Source organism: Tursiops truncatus, chromosome 9 (genome assembly GCF_011762595.2).
Source record: "Tursiops truncatus isolate mTurTru1 chromosome 9, mTurTru1.mat.Y, whole genome shotgun sequence".
Classification (NCBI taxonomy): domain Eukaryota; kingdom Metazoa; phylum Chordata; class Mammalia; order Artiodactyla; family Delphinidae; genus Tursiops; species Tursiops truncatus.
Window position 1 is genome coordinate 46,526,993 of NC_047042.1, and position 20,004 is coordinate 46,546,996.

The 20,004-nt window shown below is 36.9% G+C and overlaps 1 protein-coding gene and 1 long non-coding RNA gene across 5 annotated transcripts in view; one reads left to right on the plus strand and one right to left on the minus strand.

Moving 5' to 3' along the window:
• The window catches only part of LOC109548720 (uncharacterized), a 31,901-nt gene that overhangs the window by 2,746 nt on the left and 9,151 nt on the right, over positions 1-20,004 (plus strand). The window contains exons 2-4 of the long non-coding RNA XR_002174860.3: positions 2,211-2,325; positions 13,221-13,320; positions 15,715-15,809. This is a non-coding gene — a long non-coding RNA (uncharacterized lncRNA). The remainder of the gene's footprint in view (positions 1-2,210; positions 2,326-13,220; positions 13,321-15,714; positions 15,810-20,004) is intronic.
• Positions 8,211-20,004, minus strand: part of DYNC1I1 (dynein cytoplasmic 1 intermediate chain 1) — a 388,679-nt gene continuing 376,885 nt past the window's right edge. For all 4 annotated transcript variants that reach the window (XM_073809695.1, XM_073809697.1, XM_073809694.1 and 1 more), the window contains one exon: positions 8,211-11,059. In XM_073809695.1, the coding sequence (XP_073665796.1) occupies positions 10,949-11,059 (111 nt within the window). In that variant the 3' untranslated portion in view covers positions 8,211-10,948. The remainder of the gene's footprint in view (positions 11,060-20,004) is intronic.

A 20,004-nucleotide genomic window follows, 5' to 3' on the forward strand; every position in this document is an offset into this window, starting at 1 on the left:
CAAAAACTAACAAAATTAAAGAATAGAAGAAACACAATTTTACTTCCAAATTTCAATACACTCCTCTTGATATAACAGGTAGAAAATCTACAGTATATAGAAAACCTGAACAAATTTATCAAATAATTGACCTTATTCATATTTATAGAACACTCCACTCAACATCAGCAGAATACACATTCTTCTTAAGTACACGATAAATTTTACCAAGATTAACTATAATCTGGGCCATAAAACAAGTTTCAATAAACTTAAGAGGATTGAAATCACACACATAACCTTCTCTGGCCATGACAGAATCAAACTGGAAAGGAATAACTAAAAGATACTTGGAGGGGCTTCCCTGGTGGCGCAGTGGTTAAGAATCCACTTGCCAATGCAGGGGACACGGGTTTGATCCCTGGTCCGGGAAGATCCCACATGTCGCGGAGCAACTAAGCCTGTGCGCCACAACTACTGAGCCTGTGCTCTAGAGCCCACGAGCCACAACTACTGAAGCCCGCGTGCCACAACTACTGAAGCCCGCACGCCTAGAGCCTGTGCTCTGCAACAAGAGAAGCCACCGCAATGAGAAGCCTGTGCACCACAACGAAGAGTAGCCCCCGTTTGCTGCAACTAGAGAAGAGCCCGCGCACAGCAACAAAGACTCATCGCAGCCCAAAATAAAAATTAATTAATTAAAAAAAAAGATACTTGGAAATTCCCCATATATCTGAAAAATATATAGTTCCAAACAACACTTGAGTCTACGAAGAAATCACGAGGATAATTAGGAAATATTTTAAACTAAATGAAAAGAATATAACATATCAAAAATTTTACAATGAAAAAAATATTTTACAATGCATTTAAAACAGTGCTTAGAGGGAAATATATACTATTAAGTGCTTACATTAGAAAAGATGAGAGGTCTCAAACAATTATCTCATTTTCCACCTTAAAGCAAGAAAAAGAAGAGCAAATTAAACCCCAAAGATGCAGAAGATAATAAAAAGCAGAAATCAATGAGATAGAAGACAGGAAAACAATAGAAAAAAACAGTAAGATGAAATTGTTTCTTTAAAAAAATCCCCAAATTTAGAAACCACTAATAAGACTGATCAGAAAAAGACAAAAACAAAATAACAACAAAAATAACTAATGTGATTAAAAGGGAATGCTATGAACAAATTTATGCCAATAAATTAAACTACATAGATGAAATAGATTTCTTGAAAGATATATACTAGCAAAGTCACTGAAAAACAGATACTGTTACTAACTATTTCAATAATCAAATTCTTAGTTAAAAACTCTTGTCCCAAAGAAAAATCCAAGCCTAGATGCACATAAAAGGGACAATCCCTTATGACCAAATAGGGTTCATCACCAGAATATAAGTTAGGTATAACACTAAAAAAATATATACTATACTGATTAAAAAGAAAAATCATGATTTAAATTAGATTCAGAAAAAGAATTTGGAAAAATTCAACACCCATTTAAAAAAAAAAAACTCACAAGCCAGAAATAAAAAGAAATGTAATCTGATAAAGGGCATCTACAAAAAAAAAAGCTATAGCTAATATGATACTTCACGTGAATGATTCAATGCCCTAGGCAGTGCAACATGATAAGAAATAAATAAATAAATAAATAAATACACTGGGGAAAAAGAAGTAGAACAGTATTCAACTGCATATGAAGAAAATTTTAAGAAATCTACATAACATTAATTAGAAGTAGTAAATGAATTTAGCAACACCACAAGATACGAAGTCAGTATATAAAAATCCACTGTATTTCTATATAGTACCAACAGTATCTGAAAATAACATTTTAAATATTTAAAAAATGGGGAAATAATAGTCTTTTCTACAAATGTTGCTGGAAAATTAACTATGCATATACATAAAAATTAACCTTAGCCCACAACCACAGCATACACAAAATTAATTAAAGATGCATCATACACATAAATATGAGTTTAAACTATAAATATTTCATAAGAAAACATAAGAGAAAATCTTTATCTTATCTGTCAAAAAGTTCTATTTTTGCCTTGGATTAGGCAAAAATATTTTAGATGAGTCAAGATTTTAGAAAACATTCTTAATGAAGAAAGCACTGTCAAATTGGAATTCTATATCCAAAAAAAAAAAAACCTTCATAAACAAAGGCAAAATAAAGACATATTTAGACACACAAAAACTGAAATTATTCTCTTGCAGAATCTTACTACTGGATATGCCAAAAGAATTTCATTGGTTGAAGAGAGATAACATGAAATGGAAAGCCCAGATCTCCAGAAAGAAATGAAGAGAACCAGAAAAGAAAAATGTGAAAGTAAGTAGTTTTTAAAACCTTTTAGAATTATCTTTATTTTATAAATACTTTTAATTCATAAAACACTATTCACTGAAGCAAAAATAATAGTGTATTGTGGGATTTATAGAAAATACAGAAGAAAATACATGACAACACAGGAACAAAGGACAGAGAGAAGGTAAATGTATTATTCTGTTACATCATTTGAAGGTAGTCTGTTAGTAGTTAAACATGCATACTGCATTCTTGTGAAACCACTAAAAAGAATAAAGGTCAATAGATGAACTGTAATGCAATACTAAGAATTATTTGGACCATCAAAAAGAAGGCAGAGGGGAAGAATAGAAGAACAAAGAATGAATGGGATCAATAAAAAACATTTACTAAAAAAAAAAATAATAAAAAACAATCACTAATACAAAATAAAAAATTAACCATGCCAAAAATTACATTAATTGTACGTGGACTAAATCCTCCAATTAAAAGGCAGAGACTATTAGACTGTATTTAGAAAAAAAAAAAAGAAAGACCCAACTTTAAGCTGTTTACAAGAAACACACTTCAAATATATAGACTTAAAAAGATTAAAAATAAAAGGGTGGGAATGACATCAGCCAAAATGGCAAACTAAAAAACTCCAAATTCTGCCCTTCCATAAAAGCAATAAAAAACGGGCTGAAAGTCAAAATCAACTCTTGTTCTTGAACTCTGGAAATTAACCAAAGACTTGCATCAACTAAGGGAACACTGACTGAAGAACAACCCAGATTCTCTGAAAGAATCATGAACTTTGTGTCATTTTAACTTACTCTAGTCCCATCCCCCCTCTGTAGTCCAGCAGCAGCTCTGAAAATAACAGCTCACATTCCCAGTACGACAGGAAGCAGAAAGTACTTCATTCACAAAGGATTCTAATTATTTGTTCTGACCTGTCTGGTTCCTCCCTGGTAGACAAAATACATGTCTTTATTACACCTAACTTGGAACTGGTGTAGTACTAAGGCTGCTTCCTGATGCGGGGGTATTTGTCCAAAACATTCACAGGCTGATATCCTAGTTGCTGCTGGCTGAGGTAATAAATAACAGTTAAGATAATCAACAGACTAACAAAAAACTTGAGAGGACAGGCTAGGGAATGAGATCTTTGAGGGCTATGAATAGCTCTGACATACCCCTGGGAATCTGGACGAACACACACACACACATACTCAGAACTGTGCACATGCTCAGGAAAGTCCTAAGAAGGCCCTAAGATCTCACCTCCTGTTGTCATTGAGGCTCTGTAGAAACCGGAAGTGAAGGCCAATGCAGAATTGTAAACTGCCTGGCTGATAGGTGACGATGCACCTCAACAGAGAGACATACAGAGTCCTTTGCCATAGACTAGAAGAGTTTTTTGGCTCCAGGCATGTAAGGAGCCAATCATTAGCTAAACATTAAATTAACAGAGACTTCAGAGGCTGCACATACACAGAATACAGACTGCACAGAATTAGTTCAGAAAATTTGGTAAATAAACAACAATTACAATAAGCAGCAACAACAACAAATCCTGTGGAGGGAAAACATCTGATTTCCAGAGTTGCACATTACAGTATTATAATTACTGGATATATTACAATATTAAGTTTTCAACAACAAAAAAGTACACATGCAAAAAAATAACGAAGTATGGCATATACAATGGGAAAAAGTCAATAGAAACTGCCTGAGAAAGCCCAGATATTGGATTTTTCTAGACAAAGACTTTAAATCAGCTATTATAAATATACTCAATGAATTAAAGGAAACCATGTCTAAAGAATGAAAGGAGGGGACTTCCCTGGTCGTCCAGTGGTTAAGAATCCTCTTTCCAATGCAGGGGACGTGGGTTCGATCCGTGGTTGGGGAACTAAGATCCCACATGCTGCGGGGCAACTAAGCCTACATGCCGCAACTACTGAGCCCGCATGCTCTGGAGCCTGTGCGCCACAACTAGAGAGAAGCCCGTGCACCACAACGAAAGATCTCGCATGCCGCAGTGAAGATCCCATGTGCCACAACTAAGACCCGATGCTAAATAAATAAATATTTAAAAAATAATAAAAATAAATTAAAAATTTTTAAAAAAAGAACGAAAGTATGAAAATGATGTCTCACAAAATAGAAAATATCAATAGATAGATACTATAAAAAGAAGCCATGTAGACATTTTGGAGTCAAAAAGCACAGTAAATGAAATGAAAATTTCAATAGGGAGCTCAATAGCAGATTTGAATAGGCAGAAGAAAACATGAAGAATCAATTGAAAGTATGCAGTCCAAAAAACAAAAAGAAAAAAGATAGAAAATTTAAGAGACCTGTGGGACACCATCATGCATGCCAACATACACACAATGGAAGTTCTAGAAGGAGGAGACAGAGAAAGAGTAAAAAGAATGCTTGAAGAAATAATGGCTAAAATTTTCCCAAATTTGATGAAAAACATTAATTTATCCATTCAGGAAATTCCATGAAATCCAAGTAGGAAAAACTCAGAGATCCACACCTAAACACATCATAATCAAACTGTCAAAAATCCAAAGCTGATGAAGGAATCTTAAAAGTTACAAGAAAGGGCTTCCCTGGTGGCGCAGTGGTTGAGAGTCCGCCTGCCAATGCAGGGGACACGGGTTCATGCCCCGAGAAGATCCCACATGCCGCGGAGTGGCTGGGCCCGTGAGCCATGGCCGCTGAGCCTGCGCGTCCGGAGCCTGTGCTCCGCAACGAGAGAGGCCACAACAGTGAGAGGCCCGTGTACCACAAAAAAAAAAAAAAAAAAAAAAAGTTACAAGAAAGAAGCAACTCACTTTATCTGGAAACATAGACACCAAAAGGCAGTGGGATGAGATACTCAAACTGCTGAGGAAAAAAAAAAAAATTGTCAATGAAAAATTCAGCTTCTGACAAAATTATTCTTCAGAGATAAAGGAGAAATTAAGACTTTCCCAGATAAGCAAAAGCTGAAAGTTTATCCTAGCACACCTCCCCTACAACAAATGCTAAAGGGTGCCCTTCGGGCTGAAATGAAACACTAGAGGGAAATTTCATAATAATAAAAGGGTCAGTTTATTAAGAAGATATAATAAACTTAATATGTATGTACCTAGTAACAGCTTCAAAATGCAAAAATAAAAATGGAGAGAACTAAAGAACAAGTAGGCAAATTCAAAACCATAAGTGGATATTTTAATATCTCCTTCTTGGTCACTGATAGAATACATAGAAAACAGTAAGATTATAGAAGATTGAAACAATACTCTCAGCCAGTTTAATCTATTTGACATTTTTAGAACCACATACCCAACATACAAAGAATGCACATTTTTTCAGGTGTACATGGAACATTGCCTAAGTTAGACCATATCCTGGCCCCTAATGGCACGTGCTAATTCTTGTAACTCTTTTGGTGTCTAGTCTCTTTACTCCTTAATAGGTCACATGTCCCCAGCCAGGTTATGCTGGGAGAGCCATCAGAGAGTGGTGTCAATCTGACCCGAAGAAGGTGAGAGGGAAAGAAGGGAGGGAGGAAAGGAAAGGAGGGAAGGGAAAGCAAAGATTAGTCTTAGACTGAAGTACAGTTCCGAGAAAGTTTTAGCAATGCTGGCAGGGAGTCCTTGAGAACTCCTTTGAGTTCTCCTCGGAGAACTCTTACATCTCCCAGGAACAGGCCTGCCTTACTATCCCTGGTATGCTCAGGCTTGGCTGACAAGCATGACATTGGTCAAACATGCTGGTGTATTTTAGAGCAAAGCAGCTGGAGCTGTCAGTCAATTATGTTCTTTGCAACGAGATCTTAGAGGCAAATTGTCATGGCTACCACATTCCATCTGGGACATCAGCTGGGAGAACCTGAATGGCTGTGGGCTGCCTGGGTATCTTTCTCTATATTCACATGGCCACTCTGTGATGAGCTTAGGCCTTTGTACAGCCTAGAGGTCTTAGGGTAGTTGCCCTTCTTACACAATGGCTTGGGGAATTAAGAGTGAGTGTGCCAAGAGACCCAGAAGGAAGCTATGTCTTCATATAACCTTGTCCTGAACCCCACGTAGTATCACTTCCCACATATTCTATCATTACACAAGGTCATCCCAGGTTCATGATGGGGAAACACCACACAAGAAGTGGGAGACTGTCTTGGAGACTAGCTACCATGGTGGGATATACCCATATACAAGCTCTTATAATTCTTCATGTGCCTATTACAAGTGACTGGCCTTAGCACTTCATAGTCCTCACTCACTGAATCATTCAGACTTTGGTCTATAACAGCTCATGGCTTATTGATTTGTTCTAAGGTTCTTTAGCATATGTTTGAGAAAATTTTTTTCCCAGTACTTTTCATTGGATTGCTTTTTAAAAAAATTTTACTAGAGTATAGTTGATTTACAATGTTGTATTAGTTTCTGCTGTACAGCAAAGTGATTCAGTTATACATATACATATATTCATTCTTTTTTAGATTCTTTTCTCATATACGTTATCCCAGAATATTGAGTAGAGTTCCCTGTGCTGTACAGTAGGTCCTTGTTGGTTATCTATTCTTATATGTAGTAGTATGTGTCTGTTCATCCCACACTCCTGATTTATCCCTTCCCCACCACATTCCCCCTTTAATAACCATAAGTCTGTTTCTGTTTTGTAAATAAATTCATTTGTATCATTTAAAAAAAAATTAGATTCCACATATGAGAGATACAATATGATATTTGTCTTTCTCTGACTTACTTCACTTAATATGATAATCTCTAGGTCCATCCATGTTGCTGCAAATGGCATTATTTCATTTTTTTGTGGCTGAGTAATATTTCATTGTATATATGTACCATATCTTCTTTATCCATTCCTCTGTGAATGGACATTTAGGTTGCTTCCATGTCTTGGCTACTGTAAATAGTGCTGCAATGAACATTGAGGTGCATCTACCTTTTGGGATTATGGTTTTCTCTGGAGATATGCCCAGGAGGGGATTGCAGGATGATATGGTAGCTCTTTTTTTTTTTAATTGGAGTATAGTTGATTTACAATGTTGTTTCAGGTGTACAGCAAAGTGAATCACTTATACATATATCCACTCTTTTTTAGATTCTATTTCCATATAGGTCATTATAGAGTATTGAGTAGAGTTCCCTGTGCTATACAGTAGGTCCTTATTAGTTCTCTGTTTTATACAGTTGTGTGTTTATGTCAATCTCAATCTAGCTCTCCCACTATCTTACCCTGTGGTAACCATAAGTTTGTTTTCTACATCTGTGACTCTATTTCTGTTTTGTAAATAGGTTCATTTATACCTTTTTCTTAGATTCCACTATAAAAGCGATATATTTGTCTTTCTCTGTCTGACTTCACTCAGTATGACAATCTCTAGGTCCATCCATGTTGCTGCAAATGGCATTATTTCATTCTTTTTAATGGCTGAGTAATATTCCACTGTGTATTTGTACCACATCTTCTTTATTTCTCTCTTTATCTATTTCTATTTCTCTAAATGTCCGTCGATGGACATTTAGGTTGCTTCCACATCCTGGCTATTGTTAATAGTACTGCAACGAACATCGGGGTGCAGGTATCTTTTCGAACCATGTTTTTCTCTGGATATAGGCCCAGGTGTGGGATTGCCGGATCATATGGTAGCTCTATTTTTAGTTTTTTAAAGAACCTCCATACTGTACTCCATAATGGTTGTACCAGTTTACATTCCCACCAACACTGTAGGGGGGTTCCCTTTTCTCAACACCCTTTCCAGCATTTATTGTTTGTAGACTTTTTGATGATGGCCATTCTGACTGCTGTGAGGTGATACTTCACTGTAGTTTTGATTTGCATTTCTCTAATAATTAATGTTGAGCATTTTTCAGGTGCTTTTCCTTTTTTAAGATTAGCCATTTGTTTTTTTGTTTGCTTTTTTTTTTTTTGGCTGCGTTGGGTCTTAGTTACAGCACGTGGGATCTTCATTGCGGCATGTGGGATCTGTCATTGAGGCAGGCAGGCTCTTCGTTGTGGTGTCTGGGCTTCTCTCTAGTTGTGGCATGCGGGTTCCAGAGCGCACAGGCTCAGTAGTTGCGGCGTGCAGGCTTAGTTGCCCCACAGCACGTGGGATCTTAGTTACCTGAGCAGGGATCAAACCCACATCCCCTGCATTGGAAGGCGGATTCTTTACCACTGGACCACCAGGGAAGTCCCTCGTGTGTTTTTAGACCATCTGTATGTCTTCTTTGGAGAAATGTCTGTTTAGATCTTCTGCCCATTTTTTGATTGGGTTGTTCTTTTGACATAGAACTGCATGAGCTGTTTGTAAATTCTGGAGACTAATTCCTTGTCAGTCACGTCATTTGCAACTATTTTCTCCTAGTCTGTAGGCTGTCTTTTCATTTGGTTTATGGTTTCCTTTGCTGTGCAGAAGCTTTTAAGTTTAATTAGGTCCCATTTGTTTATTTTTGTGGTTTTTTTTTCCATTACTTTAGGAGGTGCATCCAAAAAGATGTTGCTGCAATTTATATCAAAGAGTGTTCTGCCTATGTTTTCCTCTAAGAGTTTTACAGTGTCTGGCCTCACATTTAGGTCTTTGATCCACTTTGACTTTATTTTTGTGTATGCTGTTAGAGAATGTTCTAATTTCATTCTTTTACATGTAGGTGTCCAGTTTTCCCAGCACTGCTTATTGAAGAAACTGTCTTTTCTTCATTGTATATTCTTGCTTCCTTTGTCATATACTAATTGACCATAGGTGCATGGATTTATTTCTGGGCTTTTATACTGTTCCACTGATCTATATTTCTGTTTTTATGCCAGTACGATACTGTTTTGATGACTGTAGCTTTGTAGTATAGTGTGAAGTCAGGGAGCCCAATTCCTCCAGATCCGTTTTTCTTTCTCAAGATTATTTTGGCTATTAGGGGGTCCTTTGTGTCTCCATGCAAATTAAAAAATTTTTTGTTCTATTTCTGTGAAAAATGCCATTGGTAATTTGATAGGGATCGCACTGAATCTGTAGATTGCCTTGGGCAGCACAGTCATTTTGACAATGCTGATTCTTCCAATCCAAGAACATGGTATATCTCTCCATCTGTTTGTGTCATCTTCGATTTCTTTAATCAGTGTCTTATAGTTTTCAGAGTACAGGTCTTTTGTCTCATTGGGTTGCTTTTAAACGTATTTTAGATATTCATATTTTAGCTTTAAAAATTTAATGTTTTTAAAGAGTTTCAATATTAACACACTGTATAGCACTTAGAGAAAAGCATATCATTATTTCAAAATTAAAAGAAATCTCATAGCTCAAGGAATCCCTACCAACAAAGCACCATGGAAATTCTCTTCCTAAAAAGCCAAAGACTGTCTTCAAATGTTTTTCATGACTCAGCCACTATTTATTTTCATTCTCTCTAGGCAAGAAATGACCTTTTGAAAAAACAAAATCCTATAAAGTTGTTTAGACATATTTCCTAGTCCAACAGTAATAAATGTAATTTTCTGGTATATATTAAAAAATAATGAAATGTGTGGAACAGTTGGTATTTGTTCATCTTAACCTGTTCTTCCTATTCCCAACACTTGAAATAGTCTTTGGGTTAGAGTGGCTCTGGCGAAGGAGACAAGAAAACGCTTTCCAGAAATAGCACACACGTTCCTTCATAAAAATAAAACCAGAGTCTTGGTTTAAGTCCAGCCAGGTTGGCTGCCTATAAATTCATTATCAATCTTTAACATAGCCCTAATGTATCTCCCCTACCCGCTGGCCACAGCAGAATTTTAATCAGGCAGTTCCCAAGCAAAGGATTTATCCACACTAGAGCAGACCTGGTTTGGAACATTTTATTGGCAATACTGGTGTCATATTTAGGAACCACAGACTTTTGTCAGACTGGGTTAGCTTGAATGACAAATATCAATGATCAACTATATTTGAAATATTGTTAAAGTACCTAGAAATAATAGGCATTAAAATTCATTCCATTCACTGCAACAAACCTCTAAAGATTTCATGTCCTCAGTGGAACCGGCATACTGTAATTGTTATTTGGAACTTAATGTAACCTCAACAGCAACAGAGAGACAATGCAGTCCTCTCATTATGCACATGCTCTAGGATCGTTTATTTTAATGCTTTCAAATAAATATGTTCCATGCAGCACACCACAATAAATAAGGAGCAGCAATGTTCTTCTAGTAAATCCATTCATAATGTGAGTCACCGTGTAAAACGCCACATCTCAAGTCTTTGGCCCTGTACCATAGCATGACACCACATCTGCACCTAATCATATCTGGCTTCATATGGATTTAATAGGACTATGCCAGAAGTGCGTGTAAGCACAAATTTAACCAGAGGTTTCCAGCTATTAAATACAGCTACTAAGTAGTTAAAAGGCAACAACTCAACGCAAAAAGGCTCCTACCTCCCCATCCCCACTTTTGAGACAGAAATATAAAGACAGAAATGCTCTGGCGAATTTCAGGTCAGTGGACAGTATACATCTGGAATACTTGGAGCAAAGCTGGCACAACATGGCACCCAAACGGTCACGGCAATACTGATACTGAATGGACACTGAATACAAGCGGACTTGATGACTGCAGATGCTGAGCTCTAGAAGGTCAAGGTGGGGACGGCTCATTTCCACTAGGCAGATAACTCAACGGTGCCTTCCTCCTCGCTGTCAGCTCTGTTCGCACGAATCTCCACGAGCGTCCTGGCAAATCGGGTCCACTCATCATTGTGGGGAACTGCAAGCTGCAAAACAAATTAACGGAAAATGGTGAACAAGATATCTTTCATGCTGAAAGCCTTGAAGCCTGCATGATTGTTCTTCTTGAAACAGATGATTCCCTTGGAATGTAAGGAAATCAGATAGTCTTCCTTGAATCAGATCTCTGAAGCGTTGCTCTTAAACTGGTAATTTAAGAGAATAATGTCACTCTCAAAAGCAAAATCGCACGTGGGATTTATAAAACATTAAAAATTTATGTAAACTATATAGTTCATACAGTATCCAAGTTAAAGCACTTGCAGTAAGAAGACCAGAATTACAGCGAACATGACAAAAACTGCATTACTAGGAATTTGAAATAACGGTGGTATTGTCTTCCTAAGTCGATGCTATTGATCCTTTTCTAAAAAGTGTTGCTAACGTGCCAATATATACATGACAAGAGTATAACGTACATATTCAAAGAAATCTTACTACTATAATATGACATTTTGGCTTTTCCAGCAAGATCGTATATGATGATGCCAATGAATAATAGTAACTAAGATTTACCAAGAGTTCTGCTCTAAGTACTTTACATGTATTCTACTTATTCCTCACAGCAATCCTATGTAGGATAATATTAGCATTTACATTTTACGAAAGGAGAAATTGAGGCACAGAAAGATTAACTCATCTTGCCAAGGTTGCATAGCCAGCAAATATCAGTGCCAATGTCATCTGGTTCCAGTAATTACAGGCTTAGCCAGTATGCTACACTGAATCACCAAAAAGAGGGATTATAAAATTTCCCCAAAATGTCTTCTCCTGTGCACAGTTCAGTAAGGAGAAAATTAACCCCACCTGACACAAACTGCATGTATGGATTTTTGTTAGGTGTTTTAAAGGATAATGATTTCTCTACATGGCATCTAAAAATGAATTGTCTAAAGGTATCATGCAAGTGTTTGGAATAAAAAAGAATTATTTGAAGATGAGAAGCAGGATCAAGTACAAGTCTGAATGGTTTTCATGTAATAAAATTTGTTTCGACTGTAGAGCCATTTTCTTGGAAGACTACCCTGTAAGATGATGTAATCCATCTACAGATACTAGTGCTACACATGCTATCCATATATTCCATAAACATTAATAACACACAATCATCCCAGTCAATATACATTTTCCAAAATAAAAAAGCAAATAAATCCAAACTTTGAGATCACTTTTACAGCTGAAAAATTTCTTACTATATCAAGCCAGACATTTAGGACTTTTTAAAATTTAATTTTATTTATTTATTTTTGGCTTCATTGGGTCTTTGCTGCTGTGTGCGGGCTTTCTCTAGTTGTGGTGAGCGGGAGCTACTCTTTATTGTGGTGCGCGGGCTTCTCGTTGCAGTGGCTTCTCCCGTTGCAGAGCACGGGCCCCAGGCACGCAGGCCTCAGCAGTGGCGCAGGCTCAGTAGTTATGGCTCGCAGTCTCTAGAGCACAGGCTCAGTAGTTGAGGCGCACGGGCTTAGCTGCTCCGCAGCATGTGGGATCCTCCCGGACCAGGGCTCGAACCCGTGTCCCCTGCATTGACAGGTGGATTCCCAACCACTGTGCCACCAGGTAAGCCCCTAGAACTTAAAATTTTTATTACAGTTGATGATATCGTCAGATACGATCTATCCAAGAAAACTTATTGGAGGGTGGCATCATCATCCTACAAAGTACCGTCCTTCAATTAGTGCTCTGTCCTGAGGTTAAATGTTTCAAGGATTTAATTCTGGAAATGATATACAGGTGGGAGAAGTAAGTTTTTTTTTCTTTTAACAACTTTTTTTTGGGTACTTCTTTGTTATTTCTTATTTGGAGAAACGGAGTACTAACAAGAACTCTCATTTAGTCGTATGAGTGAGTTCTGGATGGTTAAGTACTTCCCTAGTTATTGAAATGAATCCAAATTCCTTTTTAGACAGTGACACAAGTTCACAACAGTCTTGAATGGCACTGTTACCCCTTTGCTCAGTTCATTTTCTCTACTTTGAGTTATTTTCCTATGCTCCACTATTCATTTTTCTCTTCAATTTTACAAAATACTGCACTGGGGAAATGAAGTCCTCAAATTATACAAAGAGCTAACAAAAAGTATGAGCAGGAAAAGGTTGGCAACGTATTTATATGAAAGAATAGGTCCACCCTTTCTTGTCTTTCCTCCAGCTCCTGACCAAGCCCTCCCAGAAAGAACCACAAAAACAAAACAAAAAGCCCAAGAAGATACAAAAGCGAATCCTGATAACATAACTTTTTCTCATATAAGGTGAGAATCAAGTTAAATCTAAAATGCCTCGTAACTTCATGTAACGTTAAATATTGGGGAAAAAAAGCAGATCTCACTAGTAAAAGTGATATACTCGAGGGGTTTGGCTTCTAAACGTTAACACTGTACTTATTATTGGTTAAAATGGCACAAATTTAAGTTACTATATGATACCATATGTAATGTTTTATTGATAGCAATGTATAGAAACTATACTAAAACAAAACAGGTCAATGTGTTTACATAGTTTCATGTAGTGGTAATGGCAAGACTTAAGAAACAACTCTAATAAAAATTATGAAACATTAAGGGTTGAATATGTGTCCAGATACAGTCTGGGACAGAACTGAGTATCACTGATGACATATAAAATTGCACATCTAACTTTTCAAAGAAATTTTTTGGAAGTCTCGTTCCTTTATTTGTTAAAGAAATCAAAGTAGTAATTTTAATATTTACCATTAATAAAACAAAATTTAAAGGCTTTTGTAAGTAAAATCTTTGAGGTTTTTTAAAAAAATTGAAGTATAGTTGAGTTAAAAATTGTTTCAGGTGTGCAGTAAAGTGATTCAATTATATATACTTCAGATTATTTTCTATTTTATATTACTACAAAGTATTGAATATAGTTCCCTGTGCTATTCAGTAAATCTCTGTTGCTTATCTATTTTACATATAGTAGTTTCTGTCTGTTAATCCCATATTCCTAATATATCTCTTCCCACCCCCATCTTCCCTTTTGGTAACTGTACGTTTGTTTTCTATGCCAGTCTGTTTGTTTTGCATCTACATCCATTTGTATCATTTTTTAGATTCCACATACAAGTGATACTATGATATTTATCTTTCTCTGGCTTACTCCACTTAGTATAATAATGTCTAGGTCTGTCCATATTGCTGCAAATGGCATTATTTCATTATTTTTTATGGCTGAGTAATATTCCACTGTGTATCTACACCACATTTTCTTTATCCACTCATCTGTCAGTGGACATTTAGGTTGCTTCCATGTCCTGGCTATTGTAAATAGTGCTGCAATGAACATTGGGGTACATGTATCTTTTCCAATTAAGAGTTTTCATCTTTTCCAGATATATACCCAGGATTGCTGGGTATGTGGATTGCTGTGTGGGATTGCTGGATCATATGGTAGCTCTAGTTTTATTTTTTCTCAGGAACCTCCATACTGTTTTCCATAGTTGCTGCACTAATTTACATTCCCACCAACAGTGTAAGAAGGTTCCCTTTTCTCTACACCCTCTCCCAGCATTTAGTATTTTTTGCCTTTTTGATGATGGCCATTCAGACCAGTGTGAGATAATACCAAGTTGTGGTTTTGATTTGCATTTTTCTAATAGTTATGGATTTTGAACATCTTTTCATGTGCCTGTTGGCCATCTCTATGTCCTCTTAGGAGAAATATCTATTTAGGTCTTCTACCCATTTCTTTGATTGGGTTGTTCAGTTTTTTTTTTGATACTGAGTTGTATGAGCCGTTTGTATGTTTTGGATTAGCCCCCTGTCAGTAGCAGCATTTGTAAATATTTTCTCCCATTCCATAGGCTGTGCTTTGCTGTTACAGAAGTTTAGGTCTGATTTGGTCCCATTTGTTTATTTTTGCTTTTATTTCTTTTGCCTTGGGGAACTGATCTAAGAAAATATTGCTATGATTTATGTCAGAGGATGTTTTGCCTATGCTCTCTTCTAGGAGTTTCATGGTGTCATGTCTTATATTTAGTTCTTTAAACCATTTTGAGTTTTTGTATATGGTATGAGGGATATTGTAATTTCATTGATTTACATGTTGTCCAGCTTTCCCAGCCCCACTTGTTGAAGAGACTGTCTTTTCTCCATTGTATATTCTTGGCTCCTTTGTCACAGATTAATTGACCGTAGGTGTGTGAGTTTATTTCTAGGCTCTCTATTCTGTTCCATTGATCTATGCCTGTTTTTGTGCCAATACCATTGCTGTTTTGATTACTATTGCTTTGTAGTACAGTCTGAAGTCTGGAAGGGTTATGTCTCCTGCTTTGTTCTTTTTCCTCAGAATTCTGGGTCTTTTGTGGTTCCATGTACATTTCAGGATTTGTTCTACTTCTGTGAAAAATGTCATGGGTATTTTGATAGGGATTGCATTAAAGCTGTAGATTGCTTTGGATAGTATGGCCATTTAACAATATTAATTCTAATCCAAGAGCATGGATATCTTTCCATTCTTTGAATCACTTTCCTTTATCAGTGTTTTATAGGTTTTATATAGCATATACGTGTTTCACCTCCTTAAGTTTATCCCTAGGTATTTTATATATATATTTATATTATATAAATATATTTATTTATATATAAAATAAATAAATAAATATATATACTTTTTTTTTTGGCTGCACCCCACAGCTTGTGGGATCTTAGTTCCCTGACCAGGGACGGAACCCAGGCCCTCAGCAGTGAAAGCACAGAGTCCTAACCACTGGACCACCAGGGAATTCCTGGTAGGTATTTTATATTTTTGATGCTATTTTAAATGGGATTTTTACTTTCTCCTTCTGATATTTCATTGTTAGTGTAAAGAAATGCAACAGATTTCTATATGTTAATCTAAGAATGAATTTTATCAAATTTAAAAGTTTCTGATAAAAATATACCCTACTGTGGAACTACTGCAATACATTTGACCTTTTCCATGGTGATGGAAATAATAGTACTATATTTGTCCTTAAAAATACAGATGCACCCTCAAAAAATGTTTCACAGTATTCTAACATATCTTGTCTTTTTGATCTGTGAAAGTTTCATTTAGGTTGGGAAAATATTAGAAGTTTGTTTTTTCTTTTTTAAATTGCTCTGCATAATGTTAGAAGGTGAGGTGCACACTGCCCCATTTTTAGAGTTAAATATCACCATCAGGAAGCACTTTAAGTATAATCTTAGCTTGAATGTGTATTCACAGGCTGTTTCCACACCCAAAGTAATAATTTTTGGCATCTGAATTACTTGTAGGTAAGACCAAACAGGTATCCTAACACACAAGACCACCACTCTTTTCATTTTACATCTTTGGCCGTAAACAGCATCTGTTTGGACAGAACTGTGTCCTTCTTACCCTTGGCAGTTCCCGACTCTTCTCACCTGGTTCTCTCTTATTAGAAATGTCTAGAAAATAAGTTCATGAGCATAAGTGCACCTGAAACTTTCTCTAGGAGACTTTTAATCCAATTTTACCTTAATCATTAAGTAGGATTAAAAAACTCTGCTCTTTTCTTTAAGAGAAAGACTGCTGTCATGCCCTTCTAACTAGCATATATATATCTATTCAATACTGATTTAGTCATCATGGACTTAGTACCAGCTATATGGCAGGCACTGTGGTAGGACTAAAGATACAGTGATGAATCATTTTGGCATATGATGACTATAAATATTAATTATGGTGTTTTCTTAGGTCAAAATGTGTGAATACTGGCGTAGGTTTTTTTTTTTTTTTTTAAACTTTACTGATATTCAGAAAGTGAGTAGAGTAACCTAAAATTTACCTTCTTACAGTGATAACTGCAACGTTTCCTGGTATGTGTTGTGTGTCAAGCGAGTAGCAGGGAAGCAAATGGCATGTTAATGACATGGCTTCAGCATCTCTTCAGGTTTCTGTCAAGGCATTAAGGCTAAATCTAGACCATCACTATGGATTTTTTTCCCCCTGAAAATAAGTTTAGAATAATTTTCAAACAATTTAAATTTCTGATAGGAAGAATATTCACAAGTGTCTAATGGTGATGAACAATTTCAATTAATTTAAAAAACATATTTGAGAAGCACTGTGAAGGAAATAGCCCATAGTTATATCAAGGGACTACCATAAAAAAGGGCCCAAAAAAATTGACCAGTATTGTCCTGAGTCAAATTGGATCTGGAAACATTTTGGGCCTTCAGATTCATCCACCAATGTCCACATCCTAGGTCAGAGGTGACTCAGATTCTTCTACTGCTTCACCCAGGGTTCACCACTCGCCAGTTTACCACCCCCCTTCGCAATTGGATGATTGTTTTCTAACTTTTTGCTAACTGTATAAAGCATTTTTGTGTCAAAAGCACTCAGGGAGCCAATTCCTGAGATAACAAAGTCTTAGCTCTAAAAGTAGGTGCCTCTTATAGATATGATATGACCATACATTTACAGCCAAGGGAACTAAGGCCAAAGGTAGTTTGTGAAGCAGTAATTTGGCCCTAAGGAGGAGGTAAAATGAGCCTTAGATTTGGACAGGAAACTTAAGTCCTGCTTTCATCTTGGTTACTGGCCATGGTCAGGCACTTAACCTCTCATTGCCTCAATTGTAAAATGGGGATGATGGTGTCTGACCCATTTATCAAAAGAGATGTGGAGAGGATGAGAAAGGTAACCTAAGTGAAGAAAGTACTGTGAGTTCAACACAGAATAGTCATGCATTCTTGTTCTATGAACAGTTACTCAGATTGAACATGTTCCTAAAAATCACATATGTGAGTGGCATACGTATCAATTCGATATCATCTTTGTGGTTTTGCTTTAAGAATTAATTCTAATTTTGCTATGTGAGGACATTAAGAAGCAGACCTCTCTCTGACAGACAGGAAACAGAAGGACAGGGAGCTGAATGATTTGCTCAAGACCATGTAACTTACCGCATGTCAGTGTGGGCAATCAGGAGCCTTACCCCTTTAGGAAATGCCAGCATACCATGGCAGGCAGGTAATGTGTTTTGAGTCACCTGCTAAAAGATTCTAAATATTTTTAATCTTCTAAGATTCCTGGAAGATGTAAAGGTCAGAAATAAAAAGGAAACGTGCAAAAGTTGTGGAAAAATTCATGAAAATTGATCGTTTTCATCCTCCCCCTTCATCCCCCTAGTGCTGAGGCTGTGTCATGGGTCTGCCTCCCACCCTCCTGAATGGAATGGAGTATGCCCCTAGATCCTGCCCTACCCCATCGCCAAATAACTAATTAGGCTAACCACTGGGTGTCCTGCCTGGGCTTCCTGGGCTTCTTGTGTACCTAAAGGGAGGCACAGATCGCACGATAACTAGATTTTGAGAATGGAGCCAGGGTTGACTTTTGTCCACCTCAGACAGCACCCAGATGATATGGTTTCTTTCACAGCTCTGCCAATAATTTCCTGGGTGTCCTTAGGAAATGTATGTTTTAACATCTTCACTTCATTTGTGAGAAAAAGGAATTTTTCCACTAACTCCTAGGGCCATTGTGAATATTAAACAAGATCTCCCCCCAAATATAAAAAGCTTAAGCTCAGTGTTTGGCACATTATAAACCCCAGATAAATGATGTTGTTCACCCTATATTTTTCCTTCTTAATGTTAATTCCCTCTCCTCCAATTTTTTTCCTTTTTTCGCTTCCTTACCTATTTTCTTTCTTCCATTTTCTTCTTTTCACCTACATAGAGCACTGCATTTTTTAGAAGTACACCTTAGATTTGATCATATTTGCTTTCTTAAGAACCCATACAAATCATTTCCTACATAGCTATTATTAAATGTATGACTGAGTTTCACGAACTGGGTGTGGGGAAAGGGTTCTTTCAGATCACAAGAAAAATCCTGTCAGAGGATGTTTTGTTAATTTAAAAATCAAATTCCAAGTATAATTATTCCTTGTAAATATACACATACACATGCATCTTTTTCATTTTTCAAATATGACCAATACAGCTTTGTCAAACTATTTAATTTTTTTTTATAAATTTATTTATTTACTTATTTATTTTTGGCTGCATTGGGTCTTCATTGCTGTGCATGGGCTTTCTCTAGTTGCAGCCAGCACGGGCTACACTGTGTCGTGGTGCACAGGCTTCTCATTGCAGTGGATTCTCTTATTGTGGGGCATGGGCTGTAGATGCATGGGCTTCAGTAATTGTGGCACGTGGGCTCAGCAGTTGTGGCTCGTGAGCTCTAGAGCTCAGGCTCAGTAGTTGTGGTGCACAGGCTTAGTTGCCCCGTGGCATGTGGGATCTTCCCGGACCAGGGCTCGGACCCGTGTCCTCTGCATTGGCAGGCGGATTCTTAACCACTGCGCCACCAGGGAAGCCCAAGCTATTTCCTTTTCATGGCACTTTCTATGGTGGGAGTCTACATTTTTAGCTCAAGTTGTAAGGCCTTGTAACCACTGAACATGCTGTTATAAAAATCAAATGACTTTTTATAACCAGGGTTAAGCACACAAATATCATGCATGTGTCCCTTTTTATAAGCACATGGCTAACCATTCTAAACAGTCCTCAGTCAAGCCTCCCTCATTTGTTAGTAATTTTAAAGGGTTTATAGTACCTAGCAGCTGATTTTAAATAGCTGCATTATCTGCAGTAACTCCTACCAGCCCAATGCTGTATTTTTTATGTTAAAAGTATCTGTCTCAGGCACTGCCTAGTATAAAAGCAGGTTACTTTTTAAAAATATCTTGGATAATTAAGACAGAAAGGCATTCTGTAATTTCAGTGTGCCACGCTTAACGTATCTGAGAACCCAAGCAAATTGAAATGAGTAGGACTCCAGGTTTCAGGATGAATATTCCAGGATGTGTGGTTCGGCAGCATCTTTGTCATCTTTCAATTAAACGGAGTCATTAAAAAAAAAGTCTGAGACAATTACGTTAACCATGGATTCCAAAGAGATACACAATTCAGCTCCTGTATTAACCTAAA